The following is an 18,209-nucleotide window of genomic DNA, read 5'->3' as shown; positions in this document are numbered from 1 at the left end:
AGTTAATTGACGGTAGATTAAAATCACCCGCCAGTATGATTTTTGAATGGGTTTGTATATTTGTTCCATGTGAAGTTGAATGTTCTCTAGAAATGACTCGGGAGAAGATGGGGGCCTATAGACAACACCTACGAGAGTCGAAAACCCATAATAGTCGATTTGGCACCATACACTTTCATTGTCGGTTATTTCGCTTAAGATGACGCATGAGATTTCCTTTTTTACTATCAAGGCTTGATGTACTCCCCCTCCTCGAGAGCCACGATCACGTCTGATTATTTTGTGAGTGGGGGGAGTAACTTCGGCATCAAGTATATCTGCCTCCTCGAGAGCCACGATCACGTCTGATTATTTTGTGAGTGGGGGGAGTAACTTCGGCATCAAGTATATCTGCTGATAACCATGTTTCCGTGATTGCAATTATCTGCGAATTATATGTAAGTATAATTTCTTCGAGCTGGTGGACTTTATTGACGATACTTCTGGCATTTAGTAGTACAAAACGTAACTGTTTCGATTCAAGTCAGTCGACGTCATTCCGTCGCTCCAGAGAGCGGATGCACTTCAGGCAGTCATTCTGCTCGTCCCATTCATATAGGTCGTCATCAACCCGTAGTTTATCATAGTCCAGCACTACCTTACGTCCTCTGGCTTTGAAGTCCCCAGATTTGGACCAAAGTTTGCTTCTTTTTGCAAGTGTACCCTTACAAAAGTCGTGGTTGATTGAGATTGTAGTTCCTTTTAATTTATTAAAATTTTTTAGTACTTTCAGTTTTTCGTTATAGTCAAAGAAGTTTATTATCACAGGCCGCGGTTTGTCTGGTTGTTTTTTTCCTATCCTGTGGACTCTTTCCACCAAGCTAACAGTTACTCCAAGCTTCTGTCCTATTAAGTCCTGGATTATTTGGCTTCTTAATGCTTCGGTGGTTTCACGGTCGGGCTCAGGAAACCCAAAAATGACAAGGTTGCGGCGTCTACTCCTATTTTCTAAGTCGTCGAGGCGCTTTTGTTGGAGCTGGAGGTCATTTCTAAAGGATGTGACTTCCCCCTGCAGTACACGAATCTCTCCCTTGTGCTCCTGTAAAGCTGTCATAACTTCGTTCATCCTAGCGTTCACTGTTGATTCTAGCTTTTCCTGGGAAGCCGCCAGGTTAACAATTCGCGTTTTAAGGTCGTTCTGCGAAGCAAGCATGGCGTTCATCATCACCTTCAGTTCCTCTATCCCTTGAGGCCCAGGGTTTTGCTCGACATCTCCAGATAGAAGGATCAAAATGACACTCCATGCATCCACAATAAGACACTCAATTGTGGCCGGGCACGGCAGGACAACAATACATCTATAATTGCTTCGAAAGCAAGAAGCATGTTTGTCACAAACCTGAGCAAAAAAGATAGACGGGCTTAGCGTTGTTGCCATTGCGGTCCCGCCGTGCCCTCTGAGGAATTCCATGGCGCGATCCTCTTTATATGCCTCCACTGGCGGCGCCGTCTTCAAACCGTGATGTGTTGGTGACGTTTCATGGTGCGCTCCGGGGTGTGCGCAGTTGATGCTCACTGCCGGTGGGTTCAAGATGCTGACTTCATTCTTGGGTGGGGTCGGCACGTGGTGAGTCAGAACACACAGCGTGACCTGAACAAAGAAGATAGACGGGCTTAGCGTTGTTGCCATTGCGGTCCCGCCGTGCCCTCTGAGGAATTCCATGGCGCGATCCTCTTTATATGCCTCCACTGGCGGCGCCGTCTTCAAACCGTGATGTGTTGGTGACGTTTCATGGTGCGCTCCGGGGTGTGCGCAGTTGATGCTCACTGCCGGCGGGTTCAAGATGCTGACTTTATTCTTGGGTGGGGTCGGCACGTGGTGAGTCAGAACACACAGCGTGACCTGAACAAAGAAGATAGACGGGCTTAGCGTTGTTGCCATTGCGGTCCCGCCGTGCCCTCCGTGACGTGCGCTTCTGTCCTCGAAGAAACTGTGAATACGTTGATCGAAAAAAATCATGAGCCATTTTACTCTCTGAAGGTGGATGGCAAGCGAAGCCGTTGAGCACACGACACGGACCCGTTCCGAGGAGCAGGAAGAAACCAGACACGCACTACGTGACCGCCACCTGGCGGAAAGTAGACGCAAACCGCGGGACCGCCACCCCGCGAGAGGGGAAGGACAGGGGTCGTACAGGCCGCACATCTTTGAGATTCGTTTATTAGCTACCTTAGAGTTTACTGGTCTTGGAAATGGTGCCTATTGATAACTAATGTACTGAATAGCCATAGTACTAAATTACCGAAGCATCAAGGGTAATTTAGGGAATGGTGTTCCACGCGCCGCACGTGCCGGCGTCTAGAACAGCAACTGTTCTAAAGCAAAATCCTAAAACAAATGACATCCTGCGAGCTCGCTCGTCAAAGCTTTATTTTGTTTAGTTACTTACAATCTTTTATATGGAAAAGGCGTGCGCGTTCGGAGCTGGCGTTTGCAGCAGTAACTGTTCTAAAGCAAAAGCCTGAAACAAATGGCATCTTGCACGCGCGTTGCTCAATCAATGCCTTATTTTGGTTTTTAAGGCGAAAGCGTTATAAGTCTAATCGTGTAGTTCCTGAGGGAAAACACGCCGGTGACACGAAAATTACCAAGACGGTTACGAAAGTCTGCGAATTTTAATATTCCTCAGAAAAACCAGCGACCTTTTGTTAATTCGTCCGTCGTGGTACCCCTCCGCCACGGCCACGGCGGCCACGGCGGAGGGGCACCGGCCGCATACGGAACGAAAGTTACACCTCGGCAACGGTGGAAGGGTACCGCCATACCCGTAAACCATGTGTCTGTCATTAATTCAGCAGCGTTTGGGCTTTCGCCTTCAAGTCGTCTTAGGAATAACGTACGAGACACTGTTTTTTATTTCGAATCTTTTATATGAGGAAGGCAGCGCGTGAGGCGCATGTGACGGTGCGAGCCTACACTCTTAGAAAAAAGGGTACGGATAGTCCTCCCTTACGGGAGGAACGGTCTTGTAACCTATGTTCCTTTAGAAAGGGAGAAACCTTCGTCCCTGAAGCAGGTGAGCAAAGTTCCTCCGTCGCTTGCATCTCAATATGGCGGCCCCGAATCGAGCAAATCGGGCCCAATAAGGCTTAACGAGGACGCTACGTCTCTTGTACGGGACGAGAGCAGCAGCAAATGAAAGCGTAACACGATCTTTCCGAAAACTGTGTTTATTTCCGAAGCCAGATTCCCCCCACAGGTACAGAAACCTGCGTTTCGAAAGCAGTTACTCAGTCTTCTCGTCGACAGCACTGCGATGTTAAACGGAGACAACCGATACCGAGTTACTTCGTGCACTTTGCGTCTTACCTTTGGTGTTCCTCGAGTCACAATTCCTTCGTCAACCGCACATCACGGAGAAGGGCAAACTCACTCCGCGAAACCAAAAGCCGTTCTCGAAAGAACAAACAAGGTATATGTACATGGGTAGCGAAGCTTCCATAGAAGCCCACATGTCGAAAAAATGGCGGCCCATGGAGCTGCTTTAGCGCCATCTATGAGTCGTGGGGACACTTCCGGCGGAACAAAAAATCAACAGGAAATGACAACACTTCCGGAAAAAAACGTGACGTCATGCGTGCGTGCGGTTTGGCGCGAAAATTAAACAAAAGTAATTCCAGAGATCACAGGTAAATGAACGACATATACACTAAAAAGTCTCAAACATAGCTCCGTGTTTGAGCTTTGTTTGATGCTTTTTAGTGTATATGTCGTTCTTTTTACCTGCAGTCTCGGGTTTTTCCTGGGGTGTTTACACATTGTGTTTACTCTATACTGGAATACTGGATTGTTTACACCCTTATTTGCCCTTGCTCTTATATTTTGTTCGAAATGTTTTTTTTCTGCAGCCGACTTTGTTAGTCGACCTGCTATGAGAGTAGTTTCATTTCGTCACAACCATCGTGTCTTTGCACTGTGGTCAAACTCCGGCCGCAGTGTTTTGCTTTTTGTTCCTTCAGGAACCCTGGGAAATATGTGAGAAACCTGAAAGCAAATTATGTAATGTCACAAAAAAGAGTGAATCAAATTGCTGGAGTGTGTTGGGCGTATGAAATACACAACAGTAACTCTAATGCAAGTCCAACGTCGCTTTAACAGTCGCGTTTTATTTGTTTTATTCACTTACAATCATTCACTCAGATTACTCACTAGAATTATACAATCGGTATCAACTATTTTCAAAAGGTCATGGTCGAAGAAAATTAGTAGATCGGTACATAAGGCACACTGTTATAACATAAGACATTGTACAATCGGCTGGACGTTGTGAGGACGCTGACAGTTGATAGGCAGCCACTAATAACTCGGAGGTTCCACAGTGTTCCGACGACAACTCAGGCCACCACTGTAATACACAGAAAAGGTACACTTTTCTACACATTCCTTGGGCAAGGTACCATAATGCTGAAAATATCTTAACTTGCATCTGCTGGTGCTGCTACACGGCAACGCAGCGATTGTTTGGTGGAGGTCGAGGAAGCCAAGTGGAGTAAACCCTCTTGGAGCCCTGTGGTATGCTGCACTTCATAAGCCAGTTTTGCTTCACAGCTTTAAACTCTATATATGTGAATAAGTTAGAGGACCACATTACTCCTCAAGAAACCGAAGAAAATGAAAGGCTCGAATAGAACATGCCTGCACTGCTTTAAAAAGTACTCTGGGTGGTCTCACATACGTAGTCTGCGCACTTGCTGCCTAGCTTTACACTTTGCTACTGTATCAAATAGTCAGCATTTTTTTCCGCGCGAACCAGTGCAGAATGGCTCTGGCAATCAGAGAAAACAAATTATCATAAACACTTTCGTCACATACAGTCAGAGACTTTGAAAGCTTCTGGTTAAAAAGGACACAAAGAGTCCGCCCTACGTTCTCCTTTGAAATTAGGTTGTTGATACATGTCTCGGAGACTTCCTCACAAGCTTCAACAAATTATATGAAAGAAGCAGAAGGAACTGAGAGGATTCCAAAGTGGGAGTCGGCAGTTCCTTTCACACTCAAATACAACAGCACTTGATTTCCCCCAGAAAAACACGCATTTTCTGTCCTCAACTCATATTTCTGGGATGTTCCTACACAGGAATGAACCTTGAGGAATTTCGATGCCAGCCACCCAGCAAAATAAACCATGTTGTTCTCTCCTATTGCCAAAGGGTAGTTTAGAGGCGAATCGTCTGCCGTGGCAAGAAAAACTGTGCTTCCTAAGGCAAGACGAGGAGAAGGTGCCAAAAGGCCTGCTGGGAACGTAGCAAGGAGAGACATGTCATCAGCACAGTTTGATTTTTCCGACAGCTTGAATAGGTTGCTAATCAAAAGGTGCCTGAACGCAGCCTGAAATTGACGGAAAGTGGAGTTCGTGTTTGCACCTGATTTTGAATGTACAACAGCAAAAGTGTTTTCAAGGGTGTCCTGGTTCAGACAGCGGTTTAAAAGGTGGGAAAAACCGCAATTAACCGCGAGGTGATTGCTGAGCAGCAGTAGAGACCTAACTGTTAAGCAGAAGCCACGAATGCAGTGTGGCTGCCTTCCACATCCGAGTACTTGCAGGCTCTTAGAAACCATAATGCACTCTTTCAGAAACTCCTCATGGGTAGAGCCGTTACAGATTGCAGAGGCATATGGCGTCTTTGCAGATTTCTGCGAGCTATTTACGCTGTCAAAGAGACGGTCGATTCTTTCAACGAATCTCGCTGTGTGAACAGCTCTGGCAGGCAATTGCTAAGAAGTAACAAGGGCGTACATTGCAGCTGCGCAGTGATTGCTAAACACTTGAGCTGCTAGTTTCACCGACATCTTTGACGAGAAGGTCAAATTAAAATGCTTCTCCTTCAGCTTTAGCATAGAACCGATCTCAAGTTTACGGTCCTTTTCATAAGCTTCCTTGATGTAGGAACTTTTCACTATGTAATCACCAACTTTTTAGTCGTATTTAAATAACATGTTTCTTAGTCACTTCAAAAGGTGCGGAGCATTGAAAAGGAAAAAAAAAAGTGGCTTGCCATTGATCTCTACGTAAGGCTTTTCGGCAGTTACGATGCTTGAAAAAGAGACACGTTCTGGCACCGTTCATCGCATACAACAGCTACCGGCTTCAGGCCAGCGTCCACAAGGGCGCTGTAGCACTGGAAAAATAGATCTTTTAGTACATCTGAAGGTGTGCCTTTGTGAGCAAAAAATAGCCAAGCGGCTGCTTCCACGGTGTTCCCACTCCTTTCGCCATGAACATGAGAGCCTTATTTGCCAGTTTTTCGCCTTGCTGTCCACTATGTTCTTTAAGTCTTTCAAACCTGTCAGACCAGGGGTTGTATGAAAGCTCTTTTTTGATGTGCATTTCATCAAAAACTATGCTGCAGGCCCAATCGGCTCGAGGAAAAGCAGCTGCCCGCCTCTTTATCAGCTCGAAAATACCAGGGTAAAATCCAATCTTTAGTGGCACACGCTGAAGCCATAGCTGCAGTGACCTTACTGATGGCAGCCTGAGCAGTCGCCTGCAACACTTATAGCCTTTGGGGCTATGAAAGTAGAGGCCTAAAGCCAAGGCTTTGTTGTGGCTGCACCATCTCTGGCCGAACCGGCTCACATTGCTCATTCTAAGCTGGGCTTCAACGAGTGCGGCGACACGAGGAGACACATGAACGCGGACACTCTCAACGACTTCGGCAACAGTCCTCATCTGACGTTGTCGTTGCAGCCTTCTTTGCAGCCTTCTTTGCAGCCTCTTGTTACGCTCTTGAAGCTGTCGCACCTTGGCTCTCAGGCGTTCACCTTCTTGTTTGCGATGCTGCAGCTTTTGCAGGGTGCTGCAATTTGGCAAATGACCCAGATTAGGTCTCCAAGAAAAACTTGCATTCGCCATCAATTTATTAAATGTGTAATCTATTCACGCTCAAGAACATTCCTCAATGATCTGAAGTGTCTTTAAACAAGAACTGTAAGTTTGACAAACTACACATGCAATTCAAGTTTGGGAAAGCAACAGTACATCTTTATGTTCGACTAGGCGCTTCATGTTGGCCAGAGACCTGATAGTCCAAAAAGACAAGGGCGCACACAGAAACATGCAAGTCAGAATAGGCATCCAAACTGTGAAATGCATTTTCTTAAAACTTGACCATACCTTACTTATGCCCATGGCATTGTAACAGTGAAGCGCTCGCACAACAACAAGCAACTAAAGTTTGGCAGATAGGACAAGGGACCATGACAGGCTCAGCATCCCACACCTATGACCACGGCAGCTTTTCGATAACTTTAAAAAACACTGTCTTACGTGAGGTTTTGCGGGAAGACTTGTGATTCAGTGAAACCGGTTCAGTTGTTTTGATTTGACGGTGTTAACACCTGCGTGTGGAACATTTCTTTTCGTCTTTTTTTGTGCTTGACAATGACAATACCGTGAAACAAAAATGTGGTGAACTTTGAACAAACTTCGGTTTGTAGCTGCCAGCTAGTCGGTCTGGTGTTATGTGGCCCCTTGCGTCATTTGCTCTCAAGATAAAGTTTAGTATCTCCTGGTGTTTTTCGAGCCTTGGCTTTTTTATTTTTGCGGCCTGATCTTTTATAACTTCACACAAAAAAACTGCAAAAGAAAAAAGTTTGCATCATAGAAAGCACTCACATTTGTGAGAAGGCCCAGCAGCACAGCCAGAGAGAGAGTCTCTAGGCGACGGTGTAGAAACCAAAATCTCCATGTCAACCACGTCCCCGCTGGACTCTTGAGCAGGAGCAGCATCTTGACGTAGAGCGCAGCTGTGATCAACCGCAAAAAAGAAAGAAAGAAAGAAAGAAAGAAAAGCTTTTGTAAAAACTGCAAGTAAGAAAGCAAGTTCAACAGAGTGGAAAGTTGGACGAGTTGGTCGTTCATTTAAGCTGGCAGAAACAGTGCCTCTCTGTGCACTTTTACTGCGCCTGTCTGTATACTCCTTGTTTCCTGTTTCACGTCAAGTTGCGCTGTTTCTACCACTTGAGAAAGCAAGCTCACAAAGAAAGGGGAATAAAAAGATAGAACAAGCAATATTCGGCCACCACTTATTATTGGCCCCTAGTCGACTGTTCTCTAGTAAGGTGCACGAGTATGTGTGGTCCAATGAAGCCACAGAAATCCGCTCTGCAAATTTAATGTGAACTTAGCAAAGGAGAAGAGGAAGTCCTCCCTTATTCCCCTATTCGAATCCATAAAAATTATATTCACCTTCCTGTATGACAGGTTCAATTCAGAAGACTGGTCAACAGGGTGACTACAGGAACTCCACCAGTCTGAGTGGACGGAGTATGTGCAGCTCGATGAGGCTGGCGAAATCCTCTTTGCAAATTTAGCGTGAAGTTGGCCATAGAATAGTAGTTGAGTTCCTTCCTATGTGTCTATTCTAACACACGACAAAGAAAATCACCTTGTTCCTACGAAAGTTTCATTTCGGAAGACTGGTCTTCAGGGTGACTACAGAAGCTCCGCGAGTCTGAACTGCCGAAGCATGTGTAGCTCAATGAGGGTGTCACACTCACCTCTGCAAATTTATGGTGAATTCGCCTATTTTAACACAAAATTTAAATCACTTTCTTTCATGGGCAGCTTTATTATGCAAGACTGGGTGTCGGCAAGGCAAAATATGCTCTGTGACGTTGATTATGTCACCTCAAGTAAAACATGTCATTATAAACGGGGCTGAAATGAACTTCTAGCAGTACCTCTGTCTTTGTTCAACCAGCTTTTCCCAGCTAATCTCACCTAGTTCTTTTGCAAAATGCTCAAGTCATGAAGACCATGAGTTAATGCAGTGGTGCTGGCAGTTGCTGCCACTTTATGTTAGTTTCAGTGAAAAAGCTCACCATGCAAAACTGCTGAACCTGGAGAACTTTTGCTGGAAATGTCGCCATGTGTCGTCCTTGCAAATAATATAAAAATGTTATGAGCCCACAAAAGCAATATTTCAACCCCATGTGGTAACCATTTTTCTAAGAGCGGGTTAACCATGCTTAGTCACAAAGTGCACGGAATGTTTATTGGTCTGTTTACTTTTTGTGGGAAGCACACTTAGCAACGCATTGTGACGGAGGTGTCCAGGGCGCATGAGAGCTGACTCCTCGAAATGTAAGGAAAAAACTACCCTGTCTCGTAGCTGCCATGGAGTCGTCCCCTGTAGACTTCAGTTGTTGCAGAACCAAACCCAGGCTTCGCGCCTGCAGATAAGGCATGGTGCTATGAGGGTGCCATGAATACTTACGAAAAGAAAATGTAGCCAAAATGTCCACAAACCAAAGCAAATCAGTGCAAGGACCTTAACAAATGCATGACATCACTGCTCTGTGTACATCATGAAGAGTAAAAACACGAGTCTTACGCACAGATGCGCTATTATATATCTGTGTTGTACCACTGATAACCACGCCGATGATCACGACACTAGGCTCCTCAGAGCCAGGCCGGTACAGGTAAATTTTAATATCGTGGGCACTTTTATAATAACGGTACACAACGCTGCGAAGTCAGTGATTTCGAACTTAAAACATTCCTAGTATAACATATTACGCCTTCTTGTGCACATCCAGACAACCCTAATAGTTTTAGGTAAAACTAGCAAGAGTTAAGAGGAGACCGAACAAGGGGCATACATCACACAGCAGGCATGTCACTGACAGTAGCGAAGTCTCACCTTCGAGCGTCGAGGGGAAACCGGTGCAGCGAGATGCCAGCCGTGCGGGTGTTGCTTTCACACATTTCCACGGAGCACCGTTTCTTTGCGTATCGCGCTGTGCTCATCATCGCAAAAGACGTTGAGCCCCTTGGGCGCAGTAGCGTCCAAGATCCAAGCGCACGACAGCCGAGTTCCCGCGCAGGTAACTGGGCTAATCACGCCCGAGCAAACAACAAAACTCCCGAAACGGTGCTAACTGCCGCTAAAACAATTAAAAGCGAAGAGCACGTGAAGGCCCAAACACAAGCAAGCAGACGGACGTCAGCAGACTGCCTTTCCGCGCGCCACGAGGTCTACAAAAAAACTGCAAATATCGCTATTGCTGGTCGGCCTTTTTGCTAGTGGCGTACAGAGGACGCTAATAAGAAGTATGCATAATATTAGCAAAAACAAAAACAGTTTTGAATTTTGTTGCACGTTAAATATGATTGATATTATCTAATAATTTAATTTAGCTTGTTTAAAAATACCAATGATTATACTTCTAGTCACAAACTAATTAATTTTAACAATGTTTGTCCCCACCTCTCCTAGTCGCGCTTCAATCGCATCCTTCACGTGACCCTCCAGGTCGATGTCGCTGGCGATTTGTTTTGAACCGCTTTTTGGCCGAAGCTTCGCTACCCATGTACATATACCTTGGAACAAACTCGAAGCCGCTGTTTATCGCGTAGCGTGAAAGAAGGTTAAATCGCTAGCCACCAGATGGCGGGGTCAAGCAGAGTAATTGCAAGTAGCTAGGCTAGGTGGCGCTAGATACCGCCCAATTCATGTTCTACAAAAAATAATTTGCTTCTCTCAGGCCACTACTGCGCTTGAGGATCCTCTGCTATACACACATGACACCCATTACACTTATTACAAGCATCAGGTGAACATACATTAAGTACATGCACTGCACACACAAATATCAATACAACAGAACACCACACTAACCCGAACACTACACCCGTGTTCTACGTTTCCGTCTTTTATACTGGTCGTTTTGAACGTGCGGAACTTTTCGGTGACTCCCTAAGCAATAAAAAACATTCCCAGCATGTTGATTTTTTCCCAGCAATGTCATACCTCTGAGAGTATTTTGAATGGCTCAGGGGATGAATCTCTTATTAAAAAGTAAACGCTCGATCACGCCGTAATTATTGGAAAGCAATAAATCAAACCGCTCCAATGCGGTTCGAAGCCATGAGTTTGTTTCCCCGCACGGCGCGTCGTACCCTGTATTTCTATTGTAGTGTTTGTTTTTCTATTTCTGCTGTCCGCGCAAAGCTGCAATTGCCGTCTTGAATTAATCTCTGTAGAGCGGATATTCACTCAGCTGGAAGTGATGCTTCACGGGCTGAGAAATCGCTTTTCGATCAACTTGAATGCAGTCAAAGCCGCGACTTGTGGCAGGTGTTAAGTGTACGGAGCTACGCCGTGGAGAGCCCGAAAACTTCTAGCGCTCATCCTAGCGTGCCACTTGGAGGGCAGTTTCTCCAGGAACCGTAGTATATATTTAAACAGCAAAATAAATGGTAGCTTTTTTTTCGATTTTACCTACTATTGTTTTTTAATGCTAAAATTCCACACTGTAAATATACGTACTTTGCGTCACAATTTCGTACTGTTGACCTTGCCCCAGAGCGCAATCGCTCTCGGGGACAATACAACCAACAGTCACATTGGCCACTGTACGATAGGAGCTTATACTGCTCAGACCAGCGTTCCAACATGACTATCCGCACGTTGATCGATTGCACGTAATCCCTGAAGCGGTATTAAACTTTTTAATGTAAAGCAGAATGTCAAACTGCGACAACCCGCCCCCTCCGATCACGGCCCGACCAGCGGCATCAATGCCCGACCGTTTACGATCTCCTCTTGTTGTTACACCACTGATACGCGAACACACGGTCACATCGGCGATAATTCCAGTCTTCCGTTCACAACCCACAACACTGCCATCACGATGTTGCAGCTATGTTGCTGACACGCACAAACACAGAACCACGTTGAACGCCGGTTGCACTCGGCATCGGAAAACAGAACCGAACTCAGGGGGGAAGGCACCCAGGCAGCCGGCAGCAAAACCTGCCTTTCTTGGACACAGCGGACACAGTTCCTGCGGTTTCCATAACGTCGAAAACGTCGACACAGTTCCGCGTGCTTTCGCTACTGTAGTCTGTAGTGCTGCAGTGGCTGTAGCGGCTGTAGTTCCGTGCCGCGGGAGTCAAACAATCCGGAGACGGCCATCGCCCAGTGTACGTGGCACTGCTGGCACTGTTCCGGAACTTCGCTGCTTCGTTTGCTCGTTTGATAAAATTAGTGATAAAAACGTCAATGCAACCGAAATGTTCTGCACGTTTGGACTAGAAGACGGAATTACAGGCGGCCTTCGCTGCTGCTGAAGCTCAATCAACTCAACAGCTATTTATTAAACAACGTGCGCGACCTGCTCGAAAAACGAAACCGAAAGACGATGAGTCGGGAGGGCGAAAGCTTTCACCCGTCTGCCTGCAGAAGGAGAAAAAAGTTTCGTTCCTCCCCTTTTCTCGTGTCCGCTTGGGGGCGCGTCGGTAGAAGGGAGGAAGGCGCGCCGTTGCTACTTTTTTCCTCCATTTTTTCTTAGAGTGTAGAGTTTATAGGCACTGCACACGAAAAATCCACCGAACCCGAGCCTACACAGCTTCGCTGTAAAAAAAAATGTCGCACAACTAACAGAAAGTGCATGAAATAGATCATTCTTAATACGGCGACGTACACCGGGCTGTAAGGCGGTGCACGACGGATCAACGTTGCGACGGACGTGGGGCAGCCAGTTCGGAAGTGTCGTTCATGGTACCATCCAGCCAATCAGTCTCAAAGCGCAAAATAGTGAGCATACGCAATAACGGGGAGAAACTATCGTTCGACCACGGCCGCTCGACTAAAACGAAGTACGGCCCGTCCGATGCCCGCGAAAAGCAAGGCGCGCCTGGTACCCCGGATGACCACTGCGGTGCTACCGGCCGTACCAGTTCATGACAGCTACATAATCTTAGCTGCGGGTCTGGTTTTTGTCCCAGCGGTCCATTACCGGCTCTGGTTGGTTTGTTCCGTATCGTCGGCGCTAGTTGGTTCGTTCGGTGGCATCTCGTATTATCTCTTTAATTTGTGGTCAGTTTGCCTTGCTGCATCCACTCTAAAAAAAAAAGCCCGTACGTCAGCTTTCCCGCACAACAAGTGGAGAGCCAATCCCCGCAACTTACGGAGACAACTCAGCGAATGAATATGTCGAAACATTTGTTTAGACCAAAAAACGCAGTCTGAGTTGTGACATTAAGCAATGCAAGCGTGACGTTTTCCATTGCTTAATGTCACAACTTAGACTGGGTTTTTTGGTCTAAACTTATGTTTCGGCATTGTCATTCGCTGAGCTGCCTCCGTAAGTTGCGGTGATTGGCTCTCCCAGGGTTGTGCGTGAAAGTAGACGCACAAACTTTTTTTAGAGTGTACCCGACCATGGGGATGACAGGAAGACAACGGTTTCATCAACAAAAAACTACTATTAATTGGACATGGACGAGACGATCGATACATTAACATCTTTACGAGCGGCGCTGGTGTCCGGGAAACCATATAGACCCGGCCCGCACAACGTATAACACATCCTTTTGAGGGATTTTTCTTCTGTGTTTCGATAAGATCCGGAACTTCTTACTTCTACTTCGTATACGGGAGCATTAAACGTCAGTTGTTAGTTGGCGTTTCTTCCTGTCTTCCTCGTAGTTCCCTCCCCGTCCTCTTGCGCTTTGTTAGATCAACATTATCTCTCCGCTGCTGCTCAGCAGCCCGCGTCTCCGAAATTTCCCAGAGCGTACCCGACTACTAGCGCCAACGCGGCCATTAGTGTAAACTCATCAATTTCGTCATGGCTTCCCAGAATTCTCGCGAGCTCTGCTCCGGCCTGTCCAAACGCTCGGCTTTCCAACAGAAAAAAAAAAAAAACGATGCAGGACGGTTTTTAAGTTGCCTGCATGCGGCGCTTATAACCTAACCAGAAACAGAATCGTCTCAAAAGCACAATGTTAGTAATGAGCCTGCAGCATGAACCTTGCATCTTCACAATTCTCGCCATCAGAATAGAGACAGGAAAATCATCATTTTTGTTGATTTGTAATTTTGGTGCTCCGGTTTTAGTGCTGTTTCCTTGGATGATAGCTCAGAATGCAAAATTTAGTCCTAATCTATATTTGTCATCTGCGGTTACAGTCGATAATGGGAATGCTATTAATTCGCGGCTGTTTCTTTCTATCTTTTTTTATTTGATGGCGAGGGCGACTAGCGCCACGTAGCTGGGTGATTTCAGATAAGATCGAACAGGGGGTGGCTGGTTGACCTTTTTAATTTGCTTCATAATTTTATATGTTGTTTCCCGATGTCTAAAATAAACAAAATCATAATTATTTTCACCCAGAAAAAAAATTGTCAAACGCAAAAAATCGTACATCACGTAGAGGTGGAAAGTCGCATTTGCTTGCATAGCCGGAGGGGGCAACTTTGGTGATTAATAACTAAAGTTATACTTCTTAGGTGAGTTTCATAATATTTTAGTATAATCTGTATGTATTTAGCAATTCGAAAAAAAATATTTTTATTGTTTAGTATGTTTAAAAAAATAAATAAAAAACATCAATTTCGGCTCCTTGACCGTTTTTTCTCCAACTTTGGAGGCCTGTATCTTAGGAAATAATTTAGTCAGAAACGTCATATTTTCATTTAATACGCTACTCATAAGTAGAAGTACATTCGCTAAAATTCACATTTATTTAGGTGCGGGTTGGGGAGATTTTGGCAAGCAAACACGAGACAAGCACCAAAAAAAAAAAAAAATCTTAAGGGCGATTTAAAAAAAAAAAAAACGTTCTCGATTTTTTTTTAAACTCTGACCGGTCAGTCTACTCTATTTGGGGGTTAATATCCATTAAAAACATGTTGCATTATACTGATGGTGTATAGATACAGCACCTCTACCGAGCCCCTTCTGCGAAGCTCGGCACGTGCGGTGTACCCCTGTGGTGCGACGCAGTTATTGCGACTTCTTACTTTAAGAGAAAAGTAATTTTTTTATTCATTCGAGTATAGCCAGTAATAGTTTGTCACATCTTTTGCACGTTATAATAAATTGCGCATTATATAGAATAAATTACAGAACAAATACAGGGTGATTTTAGACACGATCGAAAAGAGGGTGGCTGGTCGACCTTTTCAATTTGGGTCATAATTGTATGTGTTATTTCCTGATGTCCGAAATAAAATAAAAAAATAAGATTATTTTCACCCAGAAAAAAAAAAAATCGTCGGACGCAAAATGTCGCACATTACGTAGAAGTGGAAAGTCTCATTTGCTTGCGTAGCCGGAGGGGTTAAATTTGGTGATTAATAACGGAAGTTATACTTCTTAGGTGAGTTTCACAATTTTTAGGCACAATCTATGTGTACTTAGCAGTACAAAAAAAATATTGTTATTGTTTATTATGTTTAAAAAAATCACACAAAAACATCAATTTCGGCTGTTTGACTGTTTTCGCCAACTTTGCATGCCTGTATCTTAGGAAATACTTTCGCCAGAAGAGTCATATTTTAAATCAATACGACACTTATAAATGGAAGTAAATTACCTAACATTCAAATCTGTATTGCGTGGGTTGGGGGAATTTCGGCAAGCAAACACGAGACAAGCACCACAATAAAAATATTTTCAGTGCGACTTAAACAAAAAAAAAGGTTCTTTATTTTTTTTTATCTCTACTCAGCCATTCTACTCTATCTAGCGGTTAATATCCATTAAAAACATGTTGCATCATATTGATGGTGCAAGGGATACAGCTCCTCTACCGAGCCCCTTATCCGAAGCTCGGCACAGGGTGTCCCTGTGTTGCGACGCAATGATTGCAACTTCTTATTTTGTGAAAAGACAGAATATATATATATATATATTCGACGTTCATGTGTTTGAAGTTAACCTTTGGGCATCCACTCTTTGGCGGGTATTATGTGGGGTGTTGCTTGGTTTTGTGGACGCAGGAAAGTCAACATGTGTTTGCTTAGATGTAAATCTGGTTGAACGTTTCGTTTTCTTTTTTTTCTTTTTGCTTTTCTTCAGTGCCGTAAAGTGTAAAAAAGCGTAAAATGAAGAAAAAAAAAACGGCAAAAAAAGAAAAAAAAAAACTAAAGCATACAAAAATGTGTTGTTGTTATCGCAGAGAGGGTGAATTATTTCCAGATATCCGGTGTCGGTATTTTCTTGGAAGGGCAAGTTGGGAGGTGGGGAAGGACTTTAGGCTGCCTGTGTCGGTCGGAAAACTGTTTTGGGGACGGGGAGGGAAGGGGGTTGGCCGGCTTGCTTAGTGATGGGCGTCTTGGCATGTGGAGAGCCAGCAAAGGGGAGGGGGGAGGCGAGGCTATCTATCGGGCGTCTGAAGGTCGGTGGTTAGGGCTTCCTAATAAACTGGAAGAGACTACAATCTTTCGGCGCTGAGTTGGTGATCGTTCTGTGTTGCCCTCTTCGTCCTCCATCTGGAGTCTACCAAAATGTTGGGAAGCAATAAACGTTGCCGCCAAGTTGGACGGCGGTGATTAGGATCTGCTTGGATGTGGACAAACCCTCAAAGTAAAAGGGATTAGTGGGAAGCAGGGTTTTGGGCAGATAGCGAAAAGGCGGCGTTTCTTTTGGGGAACCGATACGAGTGACGGTGTGACTCAAGGACGCCTTTCAGCAGAAAACATAGATATCTGCATTCGACCCTGAATAGTTTCGCCGCTGTCAATTTCCTTTGCCCGGAGACTTTCTCTCTTTCTTTCTTTGCGACGATTGGAGCTTCGTTGCGGGAGTAATTTGTGTATTTCTATGTGTAATTGTGTGCTTCGAACGAAGGAGCGTCCCTGTTTCAACTTGTCACTAACCTGCGTTACTCCGGCTCAGCCACAGTTTAAACCCGCAATTTTGTTCCTTTACTTCGTGTTGACTTTTTATTCATAATGAGCTCGTTATGGCGACAACACAGCTCGGAGCGAGTGTTTTGCGCAGATTACCTTGCAAAGCACAAAAAGAAGATCCCGATGCAGCGAAATTTTCGCAGTGTGAAAGAGCTCGATGTGGACTGTTTGAAGCGAATTCTCCCGTCTGGCAGCTCCATGGAGGTGAGCAAGCTGGACTACCTGTGCTACAATTGCTTTACGCATTTCACCAAGCAAATATCTTTGCGAAGCTCAGAGTTGGGCGGTGACAGCTTTATGCCTCCTGAGGAGGCCATTGAAGACCTCAACCGCAGCGTACGTTCAACGTTTGTGTCACCACTAAGACCACCAAGTGAAGTAAGAAGTCGAGACAGGCCTGCCTATGTAAAGAGGAAACAGACGGAGTTGGAGCAGGTTGTGACTGAGAATTTGCGCTCCAGGATGCGTCTTGCGTACGATGAAAACGTGGCATCGGGGTCGTCGGAGCAAAAGTGCTCCACATGCACCGAGTGGGCGGACAACATTCGCCGCGCCTTTGCGACCACAGCCTCTCCCCGGGAACGCTGTCAATTGCTGACCCTCCTGCCATCAACCTTAACAAGAAATGAAGTCCAGAAAATCATCCCGGAGGCATCGATCTACATCATTAATAGGTCCCGGAAGCTGAGGGAGGACCACGGCGTGTGGTATGTGCCCGATCCCTATACAAGGTGTAAGGTGAGCCCTGAAAACATATCTGCAGCGGTTGAGTACTACATGAAAGACGAGTTAGAGTGTTCTAGGCAGAGTCCCAATCAGAAAGACGTCATTTCCGTTGTGCTCGATGGCCAGAAAACGCTCAAGCCGAAACGTTTTGTGACACGGTCAATCAGAGAAGCGTTTCGTGTATATAAAAGTGACCATCCCGACTCCGGCATCGGATTGACGAAGTTTTACTCCCTGCGACCCCGATGGGTTAAAATAATCCCCAACAAGAAGCGTGCGTTTGTGTGTACTGCGCAAACTACAACCTCTGTGTCGCCTCTCTACAAAACGCTTCTGGCTCACAACTTGACGCAGCGGAATTGAACTCTGCATTCATTTGCAACCCGCCATCGCGTCAGTGCCTTTTAGGCGAATGTGACCATTGTCCCAAAGGCCAGTCTCTCACACTCGAAAAACTCAACATTTCCGAAGATGAAGAGATAGTTTTGGCAGCATGGGAGTCAGGCGAGCTCGTGAAAAAGACTTTAGATCCGGTCACTTTTCTGGAGGAGCTTCGTGTGTCTGTCTCAAGGTGGATCATTCACAACCATATCAGACAGACGCAAGGCAAAGCCATCTATGAAGCAAAGCAGTGCGCGCAGCGTGGTAGCATTGTCTTCCACTTCGACTTCGCTGAAAACTGGACTGTTATCCTTCCTGACGAGATTCAAGCGTACCACTGGAAAAAACAACAGGTCTCAATATTTACGTGTGTGGTGACTACTAGAAAATCGACATACAGTTTTGCCGTCATC

The 18,209-nt window shown here is 45.4% G+C and overlaps 1 protein-coding gene across 1 annotated transcript; it reads right to left on the bottom strand.

Annotated features, from left to right (window-relative positions):
• Positions 1 to 449: 449 nt before the first annotated feature.
• LOC121835686 lies at positions 450 to 1,201 on the bottom strand. Its single transcript, XM_042290135.1, has one exon. It carries the CDS (start codon positions 1,199 to 1,201, stop codon positions 524 to 526), a length of 678 nt encoding a protein of 225 aa, XP_042146069.1. The 3' UTR covers positions 450 to 523.
• Between the last annotated feature and the right edge of the window lie 17,008 nt (positions 1,202 to 18,209).

The sequence above is a fragment of the Ixodes scapularis genome, unplaced genomic scaffold, assembly GCF_016920785.2.
Source record: "Ixodes scapularis isolate PalLabHiFi unplaced genomic scaffold, ASM1692078v2 PGA_scaffold1__304_contigs__length_218370807, whole genome shotgun sequence".
Classification (NCBI taxonomy): domain Eukaryota; kingdom Metazoa; phylum Arthropoda; class Arachnida; order Ixodida; family Ixodidae; genus Ixodes; species Ixodes scapularis.
The sequence above is the reverse complement of the archived record's forward strand: the minus strand, read 5'-3'. Positions and strand labels throughout refer to the sequence as shown.

What these genes read in the sequence shown, in the direction of transcription:
- LOC121835686 (XM_042290135.1), bottom strand. Translation starts at nt 1,201, where the DNA reads ATGAACGCCATGCTTGCTTCGCAGAACGACCTTAAAACGCGAATTGTT.